Source organism: Cibotium barometz, chromosome 19 (genome assembly GCF_041138505.1).
Source record: "Cibotium barometz isolate CiBa-2024 chromosome 19, ASM4113850v1, whole genome shotgun sequence".
Lineage (NCBI taxonomy): Eukaryota > Viridiplantae > Streptophyta > Polypodiopsida > Cyatheales > Cibotiaceae > Cibotium > Cibotium barometz.
This window is the reverse complement of record NC_141064.1, coordinates 20,864,544-20,889,054: the sequence shown is the minus strand read 5'-3', so window position 1 is coordinate 20,889,054 and position 24,511 is coordinate 20,864,544. Positions and strand designations below refer to the sequence as shown.

Here is a 24,511-nt window from a genome sequence, read left to right as displayed (position 1 = left end):
GGTGACTGGGCGCAACTGGTAGGAGCTGAGCATGGAGAGCACGGCTATGTGGGTTAGCTGGCGAGCACTGAAGCCCAACGTGGAAGCCGTCGCATATGAGGGAGAGGCGAGCTGCTTGCGTTAAAGGAGCACACCGAAGACAGGCTCGTGGGTGTAAGAGGCTACAAGGACAAAAGCGCAGCTGAGGGCGCCGTCTGGTGAAGAGGAAAGCACTGGAGGTCACCTCACTGAGAGAGGCAAAGGTAGAAAGCTTGCAAGTAACTGGTGATCCGGCATAGCCAGAGAGAACCGCTTGGGAAGCAACCGAAGAAGCAAATAGAGCAGAGAGAGTAAGAAGGCTGGTGGGTAGCAAGGACATAAAGAGAGTTTTACATGAGGTGCTGTGTGAAGGTGGTCACCCAGTCTGCAAGAAAGGGTACAGGGAAGGTGGTGCCTGGGATAGAGAGGACGTGAGTATGGTTTTTTTTGTGGATTTCTACCTCTTCTGGAGACTCAAGCCAGAGTTGTAAATTTCTCTTGAATAGCTGTGGCTAGTGTTTGGTGATGCCAGAGAGTTCTTTTGTTTCCTTGTACGTTTGGGTACGAGTTGTGACAGCCAGATCTGAAATATAAGTCCTGTTCATGCTCTTTGGTCTGGTGTTCTGGTGTGTTTGCATGCATGTGTGGAAGTGTGGCATGCTATAAGGGCGTAAACAGCTTTACCGCTTCCGTGCCATCACTTTTTGGTGCCTCCACAGAGGAGCAGATTTCCTCTGGTTTGTGAAAGAAGATAGGGGCTGTGTGAAGAAAGATTTGGAAATGGCTCAGGATTTTCCGGAGTATTGGGGATTGCCACAGGAAAATGCAGTCAGGTTTCTGGAAAAGATGGAGTTTACAGCCTTGATGAAAGACAGGGCAACCCCGGAGATCCTTTCTCAGATTTTGGCTTATTGCTTGCAGGGTGATGCAAAAACATGGTTACAGATGTTTGTGACTACACACAGGAACATTCATCAACAGGATCCTGAGTACCGTGTAGTCAGAGCTGCATTCTTGGCACAATTTGCCCGAGTGAGGAGTCCGAACGAAGTGTGGAAGGAGTTGTGTAACATTCAGCAGAAAGATGGTCAGGATGTGGATCAGTACCTGATAGAGTTTGGTAGACTGTGGAGTCTATGGTGTGAGGCTCTGATTCCTGAAGTACCCCCGCAGATGATAAAGAGAGACCGGTTTGTGGCTGGTCTGGAGCCAACCCTCCGTCTGAAGGTGGAGCTGAAGAACCTGGATAGCTTTGAGGAGGCTGTCAGAGTAGCTCGAGAGAAGGAGTGGAAGGTGAAGCGTCTGAGGCAGATGGGAATACAGGAAGAGCCGAAGAAGTTTGTGAAGATGCCAGAGATTGAGAGTATACATCCTGAAAGGGAAGCTGCTGTTGTTCCAGAACAGGAAGACACTTTGAAGAGGGACATACATGATGCAGTGGAGCTCATGAAGTCTCTAAGTTTGAATTGGATGGAAGCAGGTGGAAAGGGAAGAAGCCGAGGTGCACCAAATAATAGAAGGGACAGTATCTCAACAGGTGAAGGGAACATGGGAGGAACATGGAGAGGACGGGGCTACTATTTGAGTAATGTCCAATGCTGGAACTGTGGGGAGCGGGGACATATCAGCCCTCAATGTGATAAGCCGCCCAGAGCAGGTGGTGGAATATATCCTGTGATGGAGAGGACTAATGATAGATCGGGGGATCATAGTGTTGAAGTAAAAGATCCAAATCAACCCTCTACCAGTGGAGTCAAATGGGAGGATAAAGGAAAGGGACCGGCTCTCAGCTTGATAGGAGTGGAGACCATTCCAGAGATTATGCCTGTGGCAAAGAGAACGAGGAGTACAATGGCAGAACCTGAACCATCTTCTAAAAAAGGTAAACATGTCCAATTTGATATAAGCCCTCAACCAGAGAAGAAGAAGAGGAAACCAAGGAGACATTATAAAACTTCAGATTTGCATATTGGTCAAGGCCAAGAGGAGTATACATTGATGGGAGACTTAAAGGGAAGGGTAGCCAATATAACATTTGCCCAATTACTTGGATTGTGTCCGAAGCTTAAGAGAGAGTGGAAGAAGTTGGCAAATCCGAGGAAAGTAAATGAGCAGGAGCCCACACAAGGCGAAATGGAGCTGATGTGTGTGGAAGATCTTCCTGATATTTGTCCATCAGTTGATGCCTGGTGTGGAAGTGTGAGTGTTGGAGAAGCATATGTTGATGGCGGTGCACAAATCAGTGTGATGACTCAGTCCTGTATGGGGGTTGAAGCTGAATGCTAGTTCAGACTTTAGACTTCGTTTGGCAAATCATGCAAAAGTAAAGTGTCTGGGTATATGCACAGAAGTGCCAGTAACTGCTTTTGGTGTGGTTTGCAACATAAATTGTCATATTATGCCGGCTGGTTTGGGAGCTTATCCGCTGATTTTGGGCAGACCTTGGCTCAGACAGGTGGGTGCTATCCAAAACTGGAAAAGGGGAACCATAACAGTACATAATAGGAGAGGGAGAGCCAAGAAATAACATGAGTAGTAAGCGGGAAATGAAGAGTGAGCCTGAAGAAACAAGTGCTGATGAGTATACAGATAGTGAAACTGAAGGTTCTACTTCTGATGACGAGAGCCAGGTATCATTTATAATGAAGGAAGAAAGCAAGCATATGATGCAAGCTGAAGAGGAGTTAAAGAGGGAAGAAGAAAGCAGACTTGAAGATATGGACAGTCTGATGCAGCCTCCATCACCCAGTGCAGAGAAAGAGAAGCTGTTACAGGGCATGCTGAATCCTAAATTGTAGCCAGTGGAGAAAGAAGAGTATATGAAGGTAATACATAAATTCCCTCATTTGTTCATTACTTCATATGAAGAGATCCGAGGATTCAAATGTGAGCCAATGCCTATAGGATTGAAAGAGGGTGTGAGGCCAGTGTTTCAGAAACTGAGGAGAATAAATAGAGAGCTATTGCCTGTATTAAGAGAGGAGCTGAATAAATTGTTAAAAGCAGGGTTAATTTATCCAGTAGATCACTGAGATTGGGCAAATCCAGTGGTCTTTTACTCCAAAGCATACAGGTGGTTGGAGAGTCTGTATTGATTACAAGCCTCTAAATGCTGCAACAAAAAGCAATCATTATCCTCTGCCGTTTATTGATGATATTTTGGACAGGGTAGCTGGATATGAGAGGTATAGTGTATGCGATGGCTTCTCTGGATATTTTCAGATCTCAATTGCTGAGGAAGATCAGGCTAAAACCACCATCATTACACCGTGGGGTTGCTTCTGCTACCGAGTAGTACCATTTGGTTTGAAAAATGCACCCTCGTGGTATCAGAGGAACACTGATAGAGTACTTGCACCTTTTACAGATCATTTTGTGAGAGCTTTTTTGGATGATATATGTGTGTATAGTTCTCAAAAAGAGCATAGTAATAAATTGGAGCAAGTATTTTCTAAAATGGATGATGCAGGTGGACAGCTGAATCCAAAGAAGTGTCATTTAGGACATTCAAAGGTGAAGCTGTTGGGGCATATGATATCTCAGAATGGAATTGAACCTGATCCAGAGAAGATAAAAGCTCTTGTCTTATTATCTGCACCATCAACATCCAGGCAGCTCTGCAGACTTTTGTCCAAAAGGTAAAATATATGGCAAGATTTGTTCCTTTAATGTCTCAGCTGCTTTATCCTCTTCAGCAGGCTATGAAGAAGGAACCATTGCAATGGAATGAAGAATGCGAGGAAGTGTTTGAGAAAGTAAAAGAGGTATTGGGAGGTATTTCCAGTGTGAAAGCTCCGGATTTCTCTCAGGCCTTTTATGTGAATCCATCTTTTGGTCCGGATGTAGTTGGAGCAATCTTAATGCAGAGAGGAGATGAATCCAGATATATGAAGCCTGTGTATTTTGCAAGTAGAGTGAAGACAGAAGCAGAGAGGAAATATACTGAAGCTGAATTGGTTTTGTCAAGTCTGGTGTATGCTTGCAGGAAATTCAGGTCATATCTCCTAATGAGACCATTTGTGGTGCTGACAAATTATACTCTACTCCCTCAGCTGGTGAATGGTACTTCTCTCTCAAAAGGTATGATGCGATGGTTAGTAGAGCTTCAAGAATATGATTTCTCATTTTTGATTGAAGATACTTGCAAGGCAACTCTGGCAGATCTTCTAACATACAAAGATGGCCCGATACTGGTGAAGGAAGTGGATTCAAAAATAGGAAAAGAGGAACAGATTATCATTCCTGGAGCTCATGTTTTATTCTTTGATGGTTCGTATAAAAGGAGTATACATCAGGCCACCGGGGGATTTATAATCCAGGATTCAGAAGGTGTGCTGATTCTAAAGAATGGAATACTTCTGGAAGCTGAAAGTAACAATGAGGCTGAGTACACAGCATTGTTTCAAGGGTTGCAGGTTGCTTTAAAGCAGAAAATTCAAAAGCTAATCATAAAGGGAGATTCTCTATTAGTGGTAAAGCAGGTCTTGGGTAGCTGGCGAGCAAAGAATCCGAGATTAAAAGAATGTCTGGCTAATGTTAGAAGGCTGCTACATCAATTTACAGCATGGAGTATTCAACATGTGCGGCGGGAGGAAAATCATATGGCACATGAGTTGGCTCAGGAGGCAATTAATTAGGATCCAGTAATTGCAAAAATCGAAGAGCCATTATACAGAGGGAGGGAATACCTGTCCAGAGTGGTGGATTATCTACTCTCAGGTCGCTTGCTTGAGGAGCTCAAAAAAGGCCAAAAGTATCATTTTATCAGGAAAAGTAAGCATTATGTCATGATTGGGGATGAATTATACATGCAGGGAGCTGATCAGGTATTGAGGAGGATTCCCTGGAGGGAAGAGATTTATTATATTCTGTCTTCAAATCATGAGGGAGCATGTGGGGGTCATTATGCATTTAAGATCACCTTGCAGAAGATATTACTGGAGGGTTATGTATGGCCTTCCATCCAGAAGGATATTCAACACTGGTGCAGGTCTTGCCATGAGTGCCAAAGAATGGGGAAGAGGATCTTAAAAATGGAGCCGAGAAACATCATGCTGGTATATGACATTTTTGAAAGATGGGGAGTGGATGCAGTTGGACCATTTCCCAGGACAGCTAGAGGAAAGTGTTATGTGCTTACTGCAGTGGATTACCTATCAAAATGGGCAGAAGTGAAGGCAGTGAAGAGAGTGGATAGTAAAGAGGTGGCTGATTTTGTGTATGAACATATATGCTGCAGATTTGGTATTCCTCTGGAGATACTATCAGATAATGGACCTGAATTTAGAGGAGAGGTAGTTGACCATTTATGCAGGAGGTTGAATATCAACCACAAGTACTCCACTCCTTATCACCCTCAATGCAATGGCTTGAATGAAAGATTCAATGGTGAATTTAAGCTGATGATAACCAAAATGACAGAAGGTCATATCAAGAATTGGGATATAGAGATGAATCGTGTATTATGGGCATACAGGGTTGCTGTAAAATCTGGTACACAATTCTCACCCTTTCATTTAGTTTATGGGAAAGAAGCACTCATGCCTATTGATGTGGAAGTTCCAGCTTTGAAGTTTTTGATTGAAAAAGGGCATGAGCCTATTAATTGTTACAGAGAAAGATTACTGGCTTTGCAAATAGTTCAACTGGACAGAGAGCTAGCATTTGATCACTATGCAGCTATGCAATTGAAAAGACAAGAGAGAGAGAATGAGAAGGTGGAGCAGAAAGAAATTGAGGAAGGTGATCTGGTTCTCAGGTATAATAGCAAGCTGGATAGTACTTTTCATACTGCATTCCAGACAAAGTGGGAAGGTCCGTATAAAGTTGAGAGAAAATTTGATAATGGGAGTTATCAGCTTGCTGATTTGGATGGAAAGAAGCATAAAAGGAGAGTGAATGGTTTACGACTGAAGAAATATTTTGCTCGATTGATGTTAGCCGTGAAAGAAGAAGATCAGGAAGCTTGTGATGCGTGTCAGGAGGTGGTGGGGAGTACAGAGGAAGATCTGAATATTTCATCCCTATTTGTACTGCTGCTGAACATGAATGTCTCAGCAGAAGTAGGGGGTTGCTAAATATGTGTGGACAAAAATAGAGGCTGATAGTGTGTACATACATGTACATGGCGTGTGTGAAGTTTCGCATTTGAGAGCATTGTCAGGTGTACAGAGTAAATGTATTGATGTGAGCATGTACAGGCCTGTCCGGTAGAAGGTCCACTGGAATTGATTTCATCTCCTCGTTTGGCTCTGAGTATGTGTACACGCCCAAATGTATGGGCATTGAAGCTGTGTTTGAAAAGCATCTGGAGGTTTGAGCCATAAAATGTTAAGGTGGCCAATGCAGCTTGAGTATTAGTGTGAAAAAAAGAAAAAATGAATGTGGCCATTTTGTAGGCCTTCTAAGAAGAAAAATAAATATAATATTGATGTGGCCATAAAAATTGAAGGCCACATGGAGCTAAAGGTGGCCGCCAGCGCACCTTTTAGAAGCTTGGTGAAGCACGTGAAGAGTGTGTGGCTGGTGATTGCGGGCGCTGCAAGGATCTTCACCAAAAAAGAGAAGGTGATGGACGAGTTCGAGGAGAGAGCTTTGGGCTGTGGTAAAATTGCGAAGACAGGAACAGGTGTAGGGCTTTTGATAAGGCCGTTGCCGTGTTGTGGAGGGGGGATCTCTGCAAAAACGCAATAGCTGTGTGCGTATATTGGTCGTGGAAGGGCTCTTCTGCAAAGGATCAGAGAGCAGAGAAAACATACCACAAAAAACCAGAGGAGCACCGCAGTTTTGCAGGTCCTGGGTTGAGGTCACCTGGTTTTTTTTGCGTCGGGAGTTTGCAGGGCAGAGGACGAGGTCGCCTTGTTGTTCAGGAGGCTCTCTTGGACGCAACAGTGGTTTTGGAGGGCAGGTGCAGTTGGGGTGTGTGGCCGTCGTGTAGCAACTGGAGACCTCCCGTATGAAAGAAGTGGTTGACGGGCTAGAGGAGCCGGTGGGGCTATGCAGCGCAGCCGAGCGAGCGGTGACTGGGCGCAACTGGTAGGAGCTGAGCATGGAGAGCACGGCTATGTGGGTTAGCTGGCGAGCACTGAAGCCCAACGTGGAAGCCGTCGCATATGAGGGAGAGGCGAGCTGCTTGCGTTAAAGGAGCACACCGAAGACAGGCTCGTGGGTGTAAGAGGCTACAAGGACAAAAGCGCAGCTGAGGGCGCCGTCTGGTGAAGAGGAAATCCCTGGAGGTCACCTCACTGAGAGAGGCAAAGGTAGAAAGCTTGCAAGTAACTGGTGATCCGGCATAGCCAGAGAGAACCGCCTGGGAAGCAACCGAAGAAGGAAATAGAGCAGAGAGAGTAAGAAGGCTGGTTGGTAGCAAGAACATAAAGAGAGTTCTACATGAGGTGCTGTGTGAAGGTGGTCACCCAGTCTGCAAGAAAGGGTACAGGGAAGGTGGTGCCTGGGATAGAGAGGGCGTGAGTATGGTTTTTTTTGTGGATTTCTACCTCTTCTGGAGACTCAAGCCAGAGTTGTAAATTTCTCTTGAATAGCTGTGGCTAGTGTTTGGTGATGCCAGAGAGTTCTTTTGTTTCCTTGTACGTTTGGGTACGAGTTGTGACAGCCAGATCTGAAATATAAGTCCTGTTCATGTTCTTTGGTCTGGTGTTCTGGTGTGTTTGCATGCATGTGTGGAAGTGTGGCATGCTATAAGGGCGTAAACAGCTTTACCGCTTCCGTGCCATCAACGTTCTGTCCTTCTTTTTCTGAAAGAGAATTGGCGCACCTCAAGGTGAAACACTGGGTCTTACAAACCTTTGTTCTAACAGCTGTCTAAGCTGTTCCTTGAGTTCGATGGCTTTAGGAACTGGCATTTTGTACGTGCGCTGGGCTACTGGCTGAGCTCCGGGGGTCAATTCTATCACATGATCTACTTCTCGAATTGGAGGCATCTCTGTTAGCTCTGCTGGGAATAAATCATCATATTCACTTAACCATTTAGGTTCTTTAGCTCTTAACTTTGTGTCTATTGAATTCATTTTGACAACATAAATGAGCTGCTTCTTTCTAAGTTCTTTTAGTAACTTAGAAGACTTGGGGATCCTGAAATTCTGTTTCCTTGAACTTTGTTCCCGTGAAGGTCATGGAAGAAAATGGTTCCATTGTGACAGTGAATTCTAGCTTGATTTTTGTGGAGCCAATCCATTCCAAGGATCCTGTCGAAAACTCCCAAAGGTAGGACTCTGAACTGACAGTCAGTTAAATTCCCATCTAGATTGAACTGAATACGATCTGTCTTAAGGTGAGTGAAAAGAATCTTCCCGTTGGCAAATTCAACTTGCATAGGTTTCCGTAATTTCTGATCTAAGACTAGCTTACGCAAGCATCCAAGGGAAATAAATGAATGAGTACTGTGTGAATCTATTAAAAGCTTAAAAGGCTTACTCTGATAGTATGGATGACGGAGAATTGACGATTTGGCCCTTGGTTTTCAATCGCTGCATAAATATGTCCTCTTTCCTCTTCCACCACTTTTGCTATTGTGACTGCTCTGACTGTTGCAGATTGGGGCGGAACTCTTTCTCTTTGGTTACCCCAGTTCTGGGAAGGAGTTCTGAGACTACTCTAAACAGAGGCAGATGACTGAGCTGGAGTTCTCCTGGGATTGTCTTGATTTTGGCGAGATGGACCCGGATTTGACTGATACGAAGGGGTTGGTAATTGCACTCTCGGTCCTTGACTTCAATGTCCCCTTAACATGGCAGGAGTCGGACAGTCTTTCAGCTGGTGACCAAAACCTTGACATCCAAAACACCGGTTCTCACTTCTGAGCTCATCTCTTTGAATTCTTGAAAGAGGTGGGGCTCCCGAGAAAGTGTTATGTGGGAAGGGTCTTCCTTCAATTCTGAATCTCCCAGTATCCTGATTCTGATTTGGACCTTGTTGCCTCTTTGGCGGTGGAAAGTTGGAAATACTTTCCGGGGTTTGGAATCTTTTAAAGTTAGAGGGTGCAGGCTTTGGCGAGATCTTAACAACAAAGGCTTTGGCAAAGTCCTTTGCCATTCTGACGGCTTCGGCCATTGAGACATGTTTGGCATTCTTCACTAAGGTGTCCAATGGCTTGTTCATTCCTCGAATGAATTTGGCCATCAGCTGCTCTTCATCCAATTATGGGGAATATTTGAGAAGAAGAGCAAAGGTCTGATGGTACTCTTCAATTGACCGGCTATGTTGCTTCAATTCCAAGAATTCATTCATTTTGGTTTCCAGGAAGCTCGGAGGACAGAACCTTTTCCTGAGGTAGGCTTTAAGATCTGACCAAGTCTGGGTATTTCTGTCGAGACGGTTTGTCTCGCAATGGTTCCTCCATGCGACCCTGGCCGTTTCCACAATCTTTAATCTAGCGAGAGCCATCTTGCTTCTCTCGTTATAGCCAGTTACATCAAAGTATTCTTCCATTGCCTCAATCCACTTTTCTACTTCTTCACCTAACTGCTCCCCTTCACCCTTGAAGGGATCAGGTTGGGATCTGTGCAGGGCTTTACGAACATCCGGATCTAACTCTTCGTCATCGGTTAGAGGATCCGGTTGCCTTGCACAGGCCGCGCGCCTCATGATTGTGACAAAACGAGATTTTCATCAACTTAACTTTGGCAACAGATTTATGATTATTTTATTTTTTTGCGATTTATTCTTTAAACAGATAATTATTTTATCATACTTCATGAAACAAGATTTAGTATGATAATTTTATTAACCATATTCACAATCATGAAAACAATTTGGAATTTCTTTGCAAAACATCGTTTATTATATCGAAAGTTTGAGATATATACATTGAGTATCACGGCTCCAAAGTCACCGCCTCAATCGCGTACGCATAAAGAAGCGAAACTGCGAAGGAGACATGCCATAATAAACACGATTCATCACTGAAAGAGGTGGTGTAATTCTAGTTGTAATTCTACTTCTAGGGATAAAGCGGCTAAGAAGCCTAAAAACTTCGCAAGAAATTCTAAAATTTTTAGGTCAATGATTAAAGAGTTGTACATAATGAACAACCCCTAGCCTTATCAAGATCATGACTAAGGAAATATTTTGCTTGAGTCTCTGACATTGATTGATATTGATATTAATACATTGTCCTCCAGAGAATCACATATACCGACGTCGCTCTATAGGATCAGGGAAGTATAGATCCTGAAAGTGACGGGCAAGCCTCACTCTGCTTACACGGGTTGTAGCGGAGTTGACGAGATATTCGAAGGCAAAGGTGATCATATCCTGACTCTGGGAAAGTCCAGGAACGCTGGACAGATTTGGGGTATCCATCTAAAAAAAAGTTCCAGTTCAATTTATGAGTTTTCAATTTATGAATTTATTTCAAACATAATCTTAGTAAGTGAAAATATTTTTTTCGCAGATTTACTTTAGAATTTTGGACAGTTTCTGCTGCTATTTCATAAGTTTACAACAGTGCTTTGATACCAACAGCACCCAACCACTGGAATTGGTAGAATCAGACAAGTATCAACAGCGCCCAACCACTGGAATTGGTAGAACCAGACAAGTACTCATCCACCCATAATTGAATGCCTTTCTTAACTTTAGCTTTAGAAAACAGATACGCACACACTCCTCTTCAAAACTTGAATTTATAAAATGATCCATTGAACAAACAGTTATTGATTACAGATATCTTAACTCAAAATTTTCATCTAGTTCCTTGTTTCTCAAAAATAGGTATCACTATGGACTCTCCGTCGAGACTAGCTAGTCAGCAACGAGATCCAGTAACAGATTATAATAATTTTTTTCGTTATCATATATATATATCTTCCACGACATACTCATGGGTGTCCTAAGCACCGCAAGCCCGTGCATCGCGTGGTCATAACCCTCTAGGATCCTCCTTAGGTGTCTTGGCACTTCACTCAGGGACTGCTTCGTCGGTCCTTGTCCATCGTACCGAAAGCACATTATTTTTCACCATACCGAGGCTGGTCAAGACCTGGGCAGGTTTTTGCCGCGTGAGCCGTCCTTTGAACACTCTCCGTCAGCTGTTGCAATCGAACTCCCCTTAGAAAAACACATATACCAAATGCTCCCTCCAACATTTGTGGCGTAAGACAATCCTCTTTAAGAAAACAAGGTTTCTATGCAAGTTTTCAGTTTTGATTTTCTTTGAATATAATGAGTATATCTTAAATCCGTATCCCAAGACTCCTTGATCGTAGGTCTGAATTCCAAGCAAAATTTCTCGAATTTTTTAACCTTGATCCTCAGATCAATTCAAAGGGTCTCAACTTAGTTTCAGTTTGGTGGGTGATTTGAGTGTATTTTTCTGAACTGGTTACATCGTCTTTCCTTGAAACTGACGAAGAGTTTGGTCTTGATCAAAGTCTGATTCTAGCTTCGAGTCTGGTAAGGTTCTTCCTGAGCCATCTTTCTCAGAAGGGGTGATATTTCAATTTCTATTTTTCTGAATTTCATTCATTGAATATTCACTTAACTGATTTCTAAACGAATCACGAAATCCTATGAGAAATAATTTAATCAATTTATCTGTGTCAATACCGGTTGGATCTCTCGATTGTCTCCAAAAAAGAACCTGGATGGGTAATGCAATACCAAAGGTCTCCCAGTGTAGCGTTTATGACTAAGGGACCGTCCTTGCACAAATACGAAGAGTGCATCTAGGGTGATAAGTTTAGGGACTCCTCTCGATATCAAAATGGCCATGTCCAAATCTGCTCCCTCGTACATAACTTGAGAATCTAATTGTCTAGCCTACCTATACAAGGGATCCCCAAGTGATGTAGCAAGATTCTCTCATCCTACCAATCAAGTGTACACTACCAGTCTTCCTCGCTAGATTTTTTAGGTCTCTCAACAACCCCATATGGAATACTGAGTGGACACAAAAGCTGCGAAGTATTGCGAGCATTTGGGATCTTCGTAAAGCAGGGTTTCTATATTTTTTTTAAGCATTTGGATTTTTTTTTTCCAAGGAAAAATAAATTTTTGGAAAAAAAACCTCGTACCGTATGAACCCATTCGTACCGGTACGAGAAACAACTATGTCTCCAAGAGACTTGGCTAGTCCCGTGCTCAAGGCTCCCCAAGATACATGCGGCCGGGCTCCCAACATCTGGCCACTGGGTAAACGGATCAAGGGATTCCAAGACTAAAGGCTGTCGGAGCCGCTCCTCTGAGGCAACTGGAACTATCTGTCTGAGAACTGGCCTAAGATGATCCTAAGCTTGAAGTAAATTGGCCGCAAATCTGTCCTCAAAAGCTGGGCTAAAACCACGGGCTCTCATCTCTGTGAATATGCATCTGGCACTCTGCGGCCACCCAATAAGAAATCCTTCCAAGGCTCACCACCGGGAAGCAGTCCTTTGACAATCAACTTGTCTAGCAAGGCACGACTCTGAATAGCAGGATCGATGAGGCCAAACCCCCCTCTGCTACGTGGTTGAATGATCACTCGCCATGCCACCTTGGCCCTGGATGGCCTCCCGTCACTTCTAGCCCATAAGAAGTTCCGGATCAACTGTTGAACCTGGCCAATGCATGCCCGAGAAAAGGCCTAGTACGAAGTGATGCACCACATGGTGGCTAGCAGTACCTTGTTCGCCACCACCACTGTGCCTGCTAGGGAGAGCCTTGCCGAGCTCCAATATATAAGCTTCTTCCGAATATTCAAAAGAAGCGGGGCGAGCTGCTGTGCGGAGAGATATCTATGCCAACTTGGCAACCGAGATATCGAATTGGAGGGCCCCTCGGGATCCACTGAAAATCCTCAACTGGTCGCCAAGTCGGGTGGGTGCTGAGCTTACCCAAAAACCACACGACTTGTTCCAGTTGATCTGAGCTCCTGAAGCACGGTAGAAAACCTTGCTCGCCTCCGCAAAATCTGTAGATTCCCTACATCTCCTGCACGGAAAGCTGTTGTGTCATTTGCAAACTCTGAGTCTAGCACCTCCTCCTGCGTGCGGAGGGGAAGACACAATCCGTGAAGCCCGGTCTCCTAGGCGGTGAGAAAACTACTCATGGCCTCGGCGACGAACAGGAAGAGGTAAGGTGCCAAAGAACAACACTGACTAACTGAGCGGGAGGGGGAATCTGTCACCACGGGCTCCCTGAATGAGAACCTCTTTCTCATTGTTGGAAGGAAGCCTTTTGCTTCTAAGAAAGCCTTTGCTCCGATACCAATGTCACAAGAAAGAGGAACCCGGAACAATAACAGACCAACACTTCAAATACCAAACAGAGCATGGAGACACTGCGTAAGAACCATAAACAATACAATATAAATACACCGCACTGAGCCAGAACGGCCGGCCCCCCATAGGAACAACTTTATTCTTACAGAAGCTTTTACAAGATACCAAGGTGCGGGTGCATACAACACTGGATTTTCCACAAAGCATCAACACAAATCTCTTGTCCGGATATCTATCAAAAGCCAAGACAAAACACAGCACCAAAGGCCATCCAAAAAAACTGTCTCAAAACAGTCCCATAATCAGCTCATAATTAGGCCCTAAAACAGTCCGGTACGGAGCCCAAAACAGCCCCAAAACAGAGCCATAAACAGTCCCAGAAGAGCTCTCAAATCAGCCCCCAAAAACAGTCCATAAACAGTTCATAAATCAGCCTGAGAAGAGCTCTCAAAACTGTCCCAGATTCCTCCCAAAAACAGTCCCGGAAAGGAGTTGATTGGCCCTGTCAGACTCTTGGAGAAATCGACCAGCCATGTGGCTGGTCTGGAAGAAATCGACCAGCTCTGTGGGAGGTTTGGAAGAAGTTGACCAGCCCAGTAGAGGGTATGGAGCAAGTTGGCCAGCCTGTAGAAGGTATGATGCAAGTCGGCCAGCCCTGTAGGAGCCATAGAGGAAGTCGACCAGCCTTGTAGGAGGTTTGGCAGAAGTCGACTTGCCAAAAACAGTCCTCTACCTTGCTTTAATAGAGTTGAGTAGCTACATTTGAAGTGCCTTTCCCTTTTTGCCCAAAATAGGTGAACTTGCCCAAAAATATGAACTTTATGCTTTCCTCGGCCTGTACTCCAAGTTTTAGCCCAAAAATGTCAACTTTTATGCTTTTCTTGGCTTGATGCCCAAGTTTCATCTAGGCGCCTGTAGGCATATGCTCACTTATGGTAGTGCTATGTGTGAACAGGGCTTAACCAAGGGCACTTTTTCCCATGTGGTTTTTCCCCTTGGATATCAAGTGTGAAAGGACACATAATATATTTTGTACTTCTATATTATATGGATGTGGCACACATGTAAGGGTGGACTTGCATTTTGTGGATACCACACTTTTGGCTCTCTCTCTCTCTCTCTCTCTCTCTCTCTCTCTCTCTCTCTCTCTCTCATTTCTGTGTGAGCTTCTCCATCCTGCACCTAACCCTAATGTATAGGTTTTTGTGTGTGAGTGTGTGAGTCCAACACCCAACAATTGGTATCAGAGCAGGGAGCTGGCCTTGGAATTGTGCCCCTCGAGAAAAACCTGCAGAATTCCGTCGCCGTCCGTCCGTTTTGTCCACCAGTTCCGGCCACCAAAAGCCGGCGGCACTAGTGGGGAGCCCACCGCGGGCGGCACCTCCCTGCCCAGCCGGCGGCGATAGTGCGCCTAGGCCCGCCCCCGCTCCGTCACGGCTCCGTTGTGGCCGCCCATAGCGGCCAGCCGCCCTCGCCGTTCCGTTTTGGCCGCCCTCGCTGTTCCGCTCCGGCCACCTTCGACGTTGCATTCCGACCGCCCAGAGCCACCGTCGACACGTCACTACCTCGTTCCGGCCGGGCCACCGTCGCTTCTCCCCTCCGGACGCCGTCATTGCTTCGCAAGTGCCCAGCTGTCGACCCCGGTCCGTTCCGGCCTCCCGGCGACCTCTGTACTCGCCCACCGCCCCTGCCTGTCCTGCGTGGACTCCGTGTGCTCCTCCTCGTCGACACCTACAGCTTTGGCGCACTCTGCACGCCTCCGCCTGGTTGCTGGCCCATCGACAAAAGCGCCTGTGTGCTCTCCACCTTTGCCTGCACTCCAGCTCCCCGTCGACCTGCAGATAGCCCTCTGCCGCCCTGCCAGGCTCCCTTCAACACTTGCGCCTCGCTGCTGGCCTGTGAGCTCCCCGTCGACTGCGCTCCAACAAGCTCCGGCGGCTTACTGTCGCTCCACCTTCACCTGCGCCTGGCTGCTGCTGCTCGAACACCTTTGCACGACAAGTACCTCGCGTGGCCAGCAACGCCCCCAGCTGATTGTGCTACAGGAAGGAATATGCAAATTTTGACAGAATTCTGCTCACGTAAAAATATGCAAATTTAGCAGACACTGCAGTGCGGGTCGGATACAATTTTGTAGACACTACAGTGCATGTGGTAAAGGGTTCAGGTGATTTGGGGGATTTCTCAATTTCAGATGGACTTTTACACTACAGGACATGTTTGATGGACTTTTACCCATTGCAAATAGGGGGGATTCAGATTAGCCAGCCCCCTACACAAGAAAATCCTCATGTAGAACATGTGGAACAGCCAACCATTCATTCCCCTTCTATGGAAGAAATGGAAGATCTTGTCAGGGAAGAGCAAACAGCCATAGACATAGCCAAGTCAGTGCCAAGATGGTTGCTGAAAACTTTGCAAGAAAGCAAACTTGTAGCTCCACTCACAGGTAGAACAAGGGCTAGTTCTAGCCATGCTTTGAATATACATAGTGGGGAGTGTGCATTAGCAATGGGTGGTCTCTTTGATTCAAAAGAGCATTCTTCTTATGAAGAAGCACATGAGAATGAGCATTGGTTGCAAGCTATGCAAGCTGAAATTTCTTCTATCATGAAGAACAATACATGGGATCTTGTGTTGCCTAAAGGCAAGCATGTCATTGGAACAAAGTGGGTGTACAAAGTCAAAAGAAAGTCTGATGGTACTATTGACAGGTACAAAGCAAGACTTGTGGCTAAAGGCTACTCCCTGAAAAAGGGAATAGATTATGAAGAGACTTTTGCTCCTACTTCGAGAATGACCACAATAAGATCAGTGACTGCATTGGCTGCACATAAAGGATGGAAAGTGCATCAATTGGACATCAAAACTGCATTCTTAAATGAAGTATATGTAAATCAGCCCATTGGTTTTGTAGTTCCTGGTGAGGGACATAAAGTATGCAGGTTACACAAAGCATTGTATGGGTTAAAGCAAGCTCCAAGAGCTTGGTATGATAAGATACATGCTCATCTAACCAGCCAAGGTTATCTGAAAGCACATTGTATGTGAAGAAAACCGATGCCGATATTGTCATAGTCATCTTGTATGTAGATGACATGCTCATTACAGGTACTAGCAAAGCACAAATTTCAGATTTCAAAGCTGATTTGAAAGCTGAATTTGATATGTCAGATTTGGGGCCTTTACACTACTATCTGGGCATATAGTTTATGCATACAGATGATGGCATTGTTATGTAGCAAACTAAGTACATAAAAAGTTTGCTAAAAAGGTTTCACATGGATGAATGTAAGCCCATTTCTACTCCAGTAGAACCAGGTGTACGGCTTACTATGCATGATATTGGAGAGCCTTTTGAGGCCGGCATTTATAGCCAGGCAGTGGGATGTCTCATTTACTTGTGTAACACGAGGCCAGACATATCTTTTGGGATGTCTTTGTTGAGCAAATTCATGCACAACCCAGGCAAAAAGCACTGGCAAGCAGTCAAACACATTTTTCCTTATCTTAAGGGTACTCTGGATCTTGGTTTGTTCTATCCCAGGGGGGGTAGCTTGCAGCTTTATGCATTCAGTGATTCAGATTGGGTTGGTGATTATGATACCAGGCAATCCACCAGTGGGAATTGTTTTTTTCTTGGCAGTTCATGCATATCTTGGTTGAGTAAAAAGCAACCCACTTGCCACATCTACTTGTGAGGCTGAGTACAGGGCAGTCTTCACAGCTACAGTAGATTGTGTATGGTGGAGGAGACTATTGGCTGATCTTCGTGAGTGTCAGCAGACACCCACCACCATTCTCACTGATAGCCAGAGTGCTATGGCCGTGGTACGAAATCCAGTATTTCATGCACGTACCAAGCACATTGAGATTCATTATCACTATGTCAGAGAGAGGCTACATGCAGGGGAGATCAGTTTATCTTACTGCCCTACACAGGATAATGTTGCAGATCTATTCACAAAGGCTTTACCTCGAGAAAAGTTTGAAGCTTTCCGCAAAGCTTTGGGCTTACACTCATACAGAGAGTGATCTGCTACCTTGTATAGGTTCACACTTCCACTCTACAGGGGGGATTTGTAGGCATATGCTCACTTATGGTAGTGCTATGTGTGAACAGGGCTTAACCAAGGGCACTTTTTCCCATTTTCCCCTTGGATATCAAGTGTGAAAGGAGTCAAGACACTCTAACATATAATATTTTGTACTTCTATATTACATGGATGTGGCACACATGCAAGGGTGGACTTGCATTTTGTGGATACCACACTTTTGGCTCTCTCTCTCTCTCTCTCTCTCTCTCTCTCTCTCTCTCTCTCATTTCTGTGTGAGCTTCTCCATCCTGCACCTAACCCTAATGTGCAGGTTTGTGTGTGTGAGTGTGTGAGTCCAACACCTAACACCGCCTGTCAAGTGTTGGGCGAGGTAATTAGAGTAGGTATGCCAAGTGTCCTGGAAGAGCCTCCAGGCCTCCTTGCAGTCCTGTCCCAAAAACTGCTGATATAGCTCCTGCTCAAGTGTGGCTAGATAGGCACGCTTCTTCCTCTGCGTGAGGCGCCGGAAGATCGCTCGTGCCTGTTGGTGAGTGGTGGAGCTCAGAGCAATTTGCAAGCAGGCATGGGTCTTTTGGCATTCTTCATCATATCAAGTGTTATGTGGAACAGTCCCTTCTAGCGGTCGGGGAGTTGCTCTAGTGTGTGGAAAGGCAGCTATGGCGGATTTGTGAAGGGATGTTGCAAGCTGTGTGGTAAGGTAGGTGGATGAGTGGTATCGGCATGTGAGCGATAAGGCTAGGTAGGCATGATCAGCTGCCACACCAATGGGGCGGGGCGAGATGGGGAAGTCTGAAACGAGCGGTATCAAAAGGAGAGATCCCTTGAATAGTCCACTGTACTGGCTCCATGTGTGAAGGGGTAGCAGGTGAGGGAGCTGGACTAGGACACTGGACTAGGCCATTGTAAATGACTAGTCCATGAGCCCCACCAAGGGTGAGAAAGTACTCCCCGTAGTCTGTTCAGGTCTCCATGTCCTATGATGTTCGCTCTAGATCCGTGCTGACAATGTCTATCTCCTGATACATGGGATCATCTGTCTCAAAGAGAGGTACCTGTGCACTGGCAGTACAAGCATTGAAGTCTCCAGCAAGGAGGATATCCCTAGGTTTGAGAATCTCATAATATCATCATATAGTGGCAGGTATGTGGACTTCCCACTGGTGGCATGTCAGGATGAAGATGATGCAAAGTAGCACACCACAAGGTAGATGTCACGGGCTCTTTGTGTACTGATCCTCACCCATATGAATTGTGCATCCTCATCCCGTCTGATCACCCGTATCATATGCTGTAGCTCCTTCCTGTAGAGTATGGCCACTCCTCGCGAGCCTCTAGTGCCTCCTACTATATGGGACTGTGGACGGTGGACGGACTCCCATCTATACCCCTCACCTCGGGTAGCCAGCTCCTCTGGCACTGGTGTGTCTCTGTGTAAAGGATCATGTCACACCCTCTAAATGTGTCCTCAAGCAAACCTGCATCTATCCGCAGAGCTCCATTGCAGACCGCAATCTCTAGTGTGGTCTCATAGGTCGCGCACCGTCATGTAGAGCGCTACTCCGTGATAATCAGCCGCCCATCTCTATATACTACCCACTTCCCAGCTTTCTGTGTACGATTCCCACCCGTCTGTGCTCCACTAGCACGGGTGTGAGATCATCCCCTAGGTAGATCTTGGTTCCTTTCAATGTGGCCCTATTTTGCAAGAAGGCTGTGCGTGTGTCTCCATCTTTAAATTTTAGGAAGAGAGGCCTCTCCTTTGTAGGTTCCTTCCCCATGCGCCAGGCTTCCATGAGGGGGGGGGGTGGTGCCTAGTATTCCCATTTTTTTGCATAAGGCTTCACCATCCTCCATCGGTGAGCCTTCTTCCTTCAGCCCTGTGATCCTCACATTGATGATTGAGGGCCTTCTGCTCGCGACACTTGTCCTCCTCATGCGTGGCTGTCATGATAGTGTTGGTGTTGGGGGTCGGGACTGATTTTTCTTGACACTCTCTGTCCATTCCTTCCCCACCTCCTGTTTAACGACATCTGCCTATCCCTTCCCGAGTTCCTTCCTTGTGTTCACGAGGCTTTTGTGGAGTTGGGTTCTGAGGTCTTCAACCTCTGAAAGTAGAGATGGGCTGATTTTTCCCCGGTGAGGGGGTGAGGAGAACCCTAGATGTATTGGGCCGAGGAGAAGCTGGGACGAGGTAGCAGCTAAAGATGCTGGATGGTGGGCGAGGATATCATCAATCTGGGGCTGGTGAGCTTGGGGTGTTTTAGGTCCAGGAGGGTGAGGCCTTCTAGCTGTCCAAAGTGCGAGGCACGAGGCAGGGTAACTCCAGTTGAGGAGCAAGATGGTGGGCCTCTCGTTGTTACTGTGGTGGCCTCATCCGTCTGAGTGTCCTCTTGTGGGCAGGAAAAACTAGTGATGGTGGACTGAGATGGGTGCCAAGGTTGAGGATCTCTGAATAGTAACTCTCTGCGTCGTCGGAGCTCCAACGGGAAGAGTGTGAGACAACGCTGATCTGAATATTCAATAACCCGAGATAATGGCCCAAACCCCTCTCTGAATAGGCAGTGAAATCTCCCTCTGATCTTATAATACACCGGGCACTCACAAATATAATGCTCCTCATACTCTACTCCTCCATGGAACAATCTACAGAGTCTGCTCTCTTTAGGGATCCCTGCTGTGCTCTACAAACCTCAATCGCGAGCCTATGGGATGTGATCCTGAGCTGACCAAGTGCATGTGACATGAAAACAACCAGGTACCCTGGCCTCTGTACGATGCACTGCATTCATCCTCCTAGAGAGACAGTGCCACCAAACGCACTTCCAGGAGCCCAGGACGGAGGGCTGGCTTTTGACACACTAGTCACTCCGGTGATGATGTATGCATCCGCATTCTGGGCACCAGGCTTGTCAGTGGTAGATTGGCAGCGCATAGAGCATCCACAGATTTTGATGCTATCCAGATTGATACACAGCAAACCATCTCTCCCTCACCACTCCAGCAAAGTTTGCTACAGCACCTATATTGGTAGAGGCCTTTTTCCACACTGTCATGTACATGCAAAGGATACTAGCGATGGTTTCGTCACGGTTATCATACCTGGCACTACAGTTTTCTCGGGCACGATAGCAGAGAGAGGGGTGCATCCATCTTGGTATGCTTCTGTCACATGGTTCACTACACACGGACTATAGAAGAGCCACCTACCCCCCTGTGATACTTGATTAATGGAGAAGTGTCAATCGGAGCTCATGAAAGTGACCCCCAAGTAGACACGAGTTGGCTACCTCCACCCGGCTGCCCATGTAGGTGATCTCTGAAAACCATGACCTTGGTCTTCCCAAGGTTAACTGACAAGCCCCTCTGCAAACAGAAGTCCTGTAGGGCATCCATGTGCTTCGGTAGTCCCTCTTGTGAGTCTGCAATAAGCACTATATCATCAACATATAAGAGACTAGACACAAGTATGCTTGCTAGGGATGCCCCTCCACCTCCCTTTGTGTCAAGAACGTGTGAGATCTCATCAATATATAGCCCGAAGAGGGTAAGGGATAGTGGGCACTGAATCACCCCAATAGTACTAGATATCTCCTTTGAGAGTCTTCCATGGCATCTCATCCTCCTAACCACTGGCTCATATAAAGCAATAATGCCCCAAATCATCTCTATGGACCGTGGTAGGTGATCACGTGGCACCGTATCAAAGGCTTTGTGGAAATTCACAAACAAATAGTAGGGTGTTGGGGCCATCAGCCTTGACCTGCTCAATGAGGCTCCTGAGGCAGTTACGTTATGCGGGTGAGAGTGAGATGGGCTAGACCTACCAATGAAAGATCTACAGATGAGGCAGAAAGATAAAGAGGAATGAGTTACCAACAGTAAGATATATCGGGAAGGAGAAACTTTTTTTGACGGTAAGATTGTTGGTGAGGGGGGAAGGTAGAGGAAGGTCAGACTACAAACAGTAAGATCTATTGTTGAGGTGGAAAGGTAGAGGAAGGGATTACTGCCTGCAAGACCTACGGATGATAAGATCTACCACGTGACATGGAAAGGTAGATGGACTTGGTACCTATAAGAAGTACAAACGGTAAGATCTACTGGTGAGCAGGAAAGGTAGAGGGAGTGACCTCCTGTGAGAACCACCTGTGGTAAGATCTACAATTTTGTCCTTTATGCCGATTTTCCCTATGATGTTGGAACTAAGACATCTATGGGATAGGGGGGAAAAGTATCAACTTTGTTTTAAAATGTTTCATATACGCAATTTTTTAGACACAAGGAGAGTGGAAGGTAATTTGCTGTTTCATTTTTGTTTCCCCTTTAAAAAACTGCAGAGTCTACTTCTTTGAAGGGTATTGACAGTGCAAGGCTTGCAGAATCATTTGGTACGTATGTGTCTAAGCAGGATTCCTTTTTAACGTGCATTGGAAACACTTTGTATTAACCTTGTTTATTTCACCATCTTTGAACGGGGGTTTGCTGCTGCAAAGATCTAAGCCCAGATGAAATTGAAGATACACAGTTTAAGCAGGTAACATACAGGGCAGTTCTCACACTGGGTGAAGCCTGTAAGAATACCCGAGTCTTTGTATGGATGAGCAAGGTAGTATATTGTTCTAGAGGTTTATACTAAGATAGGATACCATTCCTTGCTTGGGCAGGCCTGGCTTGTATATTTCTGGCGCCGTGCAAAGACCAGTGGTGTTGAGGATGATGTTGCAGATGAGCGGCTACAATACTGGATCAGTCGCAACAGCCAGAGCCCCACGTTTCAGGATGCTGTTGATGGTATGCAATATGAGATGAAGTTCCAGCTTTTCTTTGTAAAAATGTAACACCATAGCATTAAGTGTTTACAAGGTGATGAACGGAGTAAAATCATAAAGTTGTTACCTGTCATGGTTAGCTCACCACCCTGTCTTAGCTCCCCTTTGGAGCACCCCTAATATAAATCTTAGATTTCATGCTAGGAAATTCCAATGCCTTGTTCAGAATTTGGACTGGATTTTGGTGTGTGGGCCTTTGAGTACGATTTGGCCGTGGATAAATCCCAAGCATCCTGCCTTGTTGCTAGCCGGGGGCTTTGTCACTTTGTGCGGGCCCCCACCAGTGCTGCCGGCCACTTTTTGAGCTGGCTGGGAATTGACAGAAAATGAAGGTTCATGATTTTTTTTGAAATGCATGCTAGCACCAAATGTGCATAGACATGTGGCTAGCGCAATACTGTGGCAACCCGAAAAAAACACTCTGGCCCACCTTCAGAAATATCTGTTTGTGGTGTATTCTGTGCCAAGTGTCACATAGGACAAAGAGGGGAGCTTGAGATCTATGAAAGGCCTGCTGCTACCAACCTTGAAGGCTTTATTGAGACAATTTGGCTCAGTAGTAAGATGAGAGTTTGTGTGTTTATAGCGCGCACTGCACCCACCCACCCCCACACATTTAAGCTTTTTGATTCTCCAATGTGCCTATTAGTTTCTGCCAAATGATAATCTGGGATAGTTTAGCATCTTTTTGTCGGTGACTTTTCTATTTGTTCTTGGTCGTGAATTTCTTCATGTAAAAGGTCATTTGGTGTGTAGTTTAGCATCTTTTTGTCGCTGACTTTTCTATTTGTTCTTGGTCGTGAATTTCTTCATGCAAAGGTGATCTAGTGTGAGTCTTTTCACACAAGAACTGTAGTAATTCAGTCACATTATTTCTATCAATGAGATTCCTATTGCCTTTGAGATGGTCAATGAATGACTGATTTTGAATCTCATCGAAGTGAAGCCTTTTTAGGATTCACATAAAGTTTCCAGATTTTTTTATTCCCGCGAGTACACACTTCTTGTGATACTGTTCTTCTTCTGTTTTAAGGGTTTAGAGAATGGGATATTGTAGTATTAAATTAAGTGCAAACCCATATTATAGACGGATGCTCTGAATTAGTGCTTGAAGGTATTGAAGTGTGGGTTGACCACTGCACCAATAGTGTATATATCAATGCAACATATAGTGGACCACGTAAACCCTTTGTGTTTGAGATGGATGGGGATTATGTTATTGGGGATGCATGCAAGAAGTAGAGTGTTGCGTATAGGACGTGGATTAACTGTGGCACAGGTGCAGTATCCGATGCATGAGAGTGAGTTTATACTTTTTTTTTCCGAGAAAAGATCCTTTCATTAGTTATATAAAAACGCCCGTAGGGCTACAAAAGATCCTCTCCTGCTCACAAGAAAAAACAGAGCAGTGAACAAAGCAAGGCAGCCCGGGAGACTCTCCCTAGGTGCTAAAAAGTACAAGCGTGAGTACAAGGAACTGAGGGGCTAAATCATACAATAGGAGGGGGGAAAAGCCAAAGAGGTGGCCTGTAATGCCAACGGGGGGACCCCGCGTGCAGGGTATAGAAGGGGCCGCTGCGCCAGGTGGTGTGAAAGGCTTGGCGCCGCAAGATCGCCTCATCCGAGTCGCCCCGGATGCGGTCATACTGTCCTCGCAGGGTGTGGATCAACTCCTGCCAAATCCCCCGTACAGTCTCTGCTGGTGGCTCCAGTCTCCCCTCAAAGGCCCTGAAACACCGGGCCCTCCAAGTGAACTAGATGGTGAGGCTGCTGAGGAGCTCCCATCGTAGATCCCTATCCTGTGTCCAGCTGGCGGACGAGAAATCCGGTGCAGGAACGAGGCGAGGCTGGCCCCTAATGAATCTGATGGAAACTGTTCCATGGTGCATTCTTGCATTGCATCTATGCAAGGTTTTAAACGTGTTTTTGCATGAATTTTTTTGTTGCATGCATGAATTATGCGTGTAGTTCATGAGTTGGGAACACCCTCTTATGAACTGTGTGAGAGAAACTATCTTCTGACCTCGCTTGTGGGTTGTGGACTAGTAAGTATACTACTTTACTCTATGTTGCTCATTTTTCTGTTTTGCAAGTCCACACTTTAATAAGTGTGTCTGCCCAAGTTATGAGTGAGTTTGGGCGTCCACACTTCATTAAAGTTCAGGTGAACAATTCATAAAGAGGTTGGACCAGTTTCCACTCCCGGTTGGCCAGGCACATATTCAAGCGCCCTTTTCAGCATGTTATGCTCTGTCTCATAGCCCATAGCAGGCCCTGACAAAGTCGACCAAGCAGCGGCACCCCACGTATACATACCCTCTGGAGAGAGGGGGGCCAGAATACGCAACATCCGCAGCCAAATCTACTGCGCCTGAAGGCAATCCCAAAG

At 45.8% G+C, this 24,511-nt stretch overlaps 1 protein-coding gene across 4 annotated transcripts in view; it reads left to right on the top strand.

The window, feature by feature from the left end:
* LOC147628343 (coiled-coil domain-containing protein SCD2-like) overlaps positions 1–24,511 on the top strand; it is a 115,817-nt gene that overhangs the window by 83,091 nt on the left and 8,215 nt on the right. For 2 of the 4 annotated variants that reach the window (XM_086813432.1, XM_086813430.1), the window contains 3 exons: positions 21,631–21,681; positions 21,787–21,827; positions 21,958–22,084. In XM_086813432.1, coding sequence (XP_086669558.1) covers positions 21,631–21,681; positions 21,787–21,827; positions 21,958–22,084 — 219 coding nt within the window. Of the gene's footprint in view, positions 1–21,630; positions 21,682–21,701; positions 21,828–21,957; positions 22,085–24,511 lie in introns of all 4 variants that reach the window. The other 2 variants (XR_015268075.1, XR_015268074.1) reach the window with 2 other exon arrangements.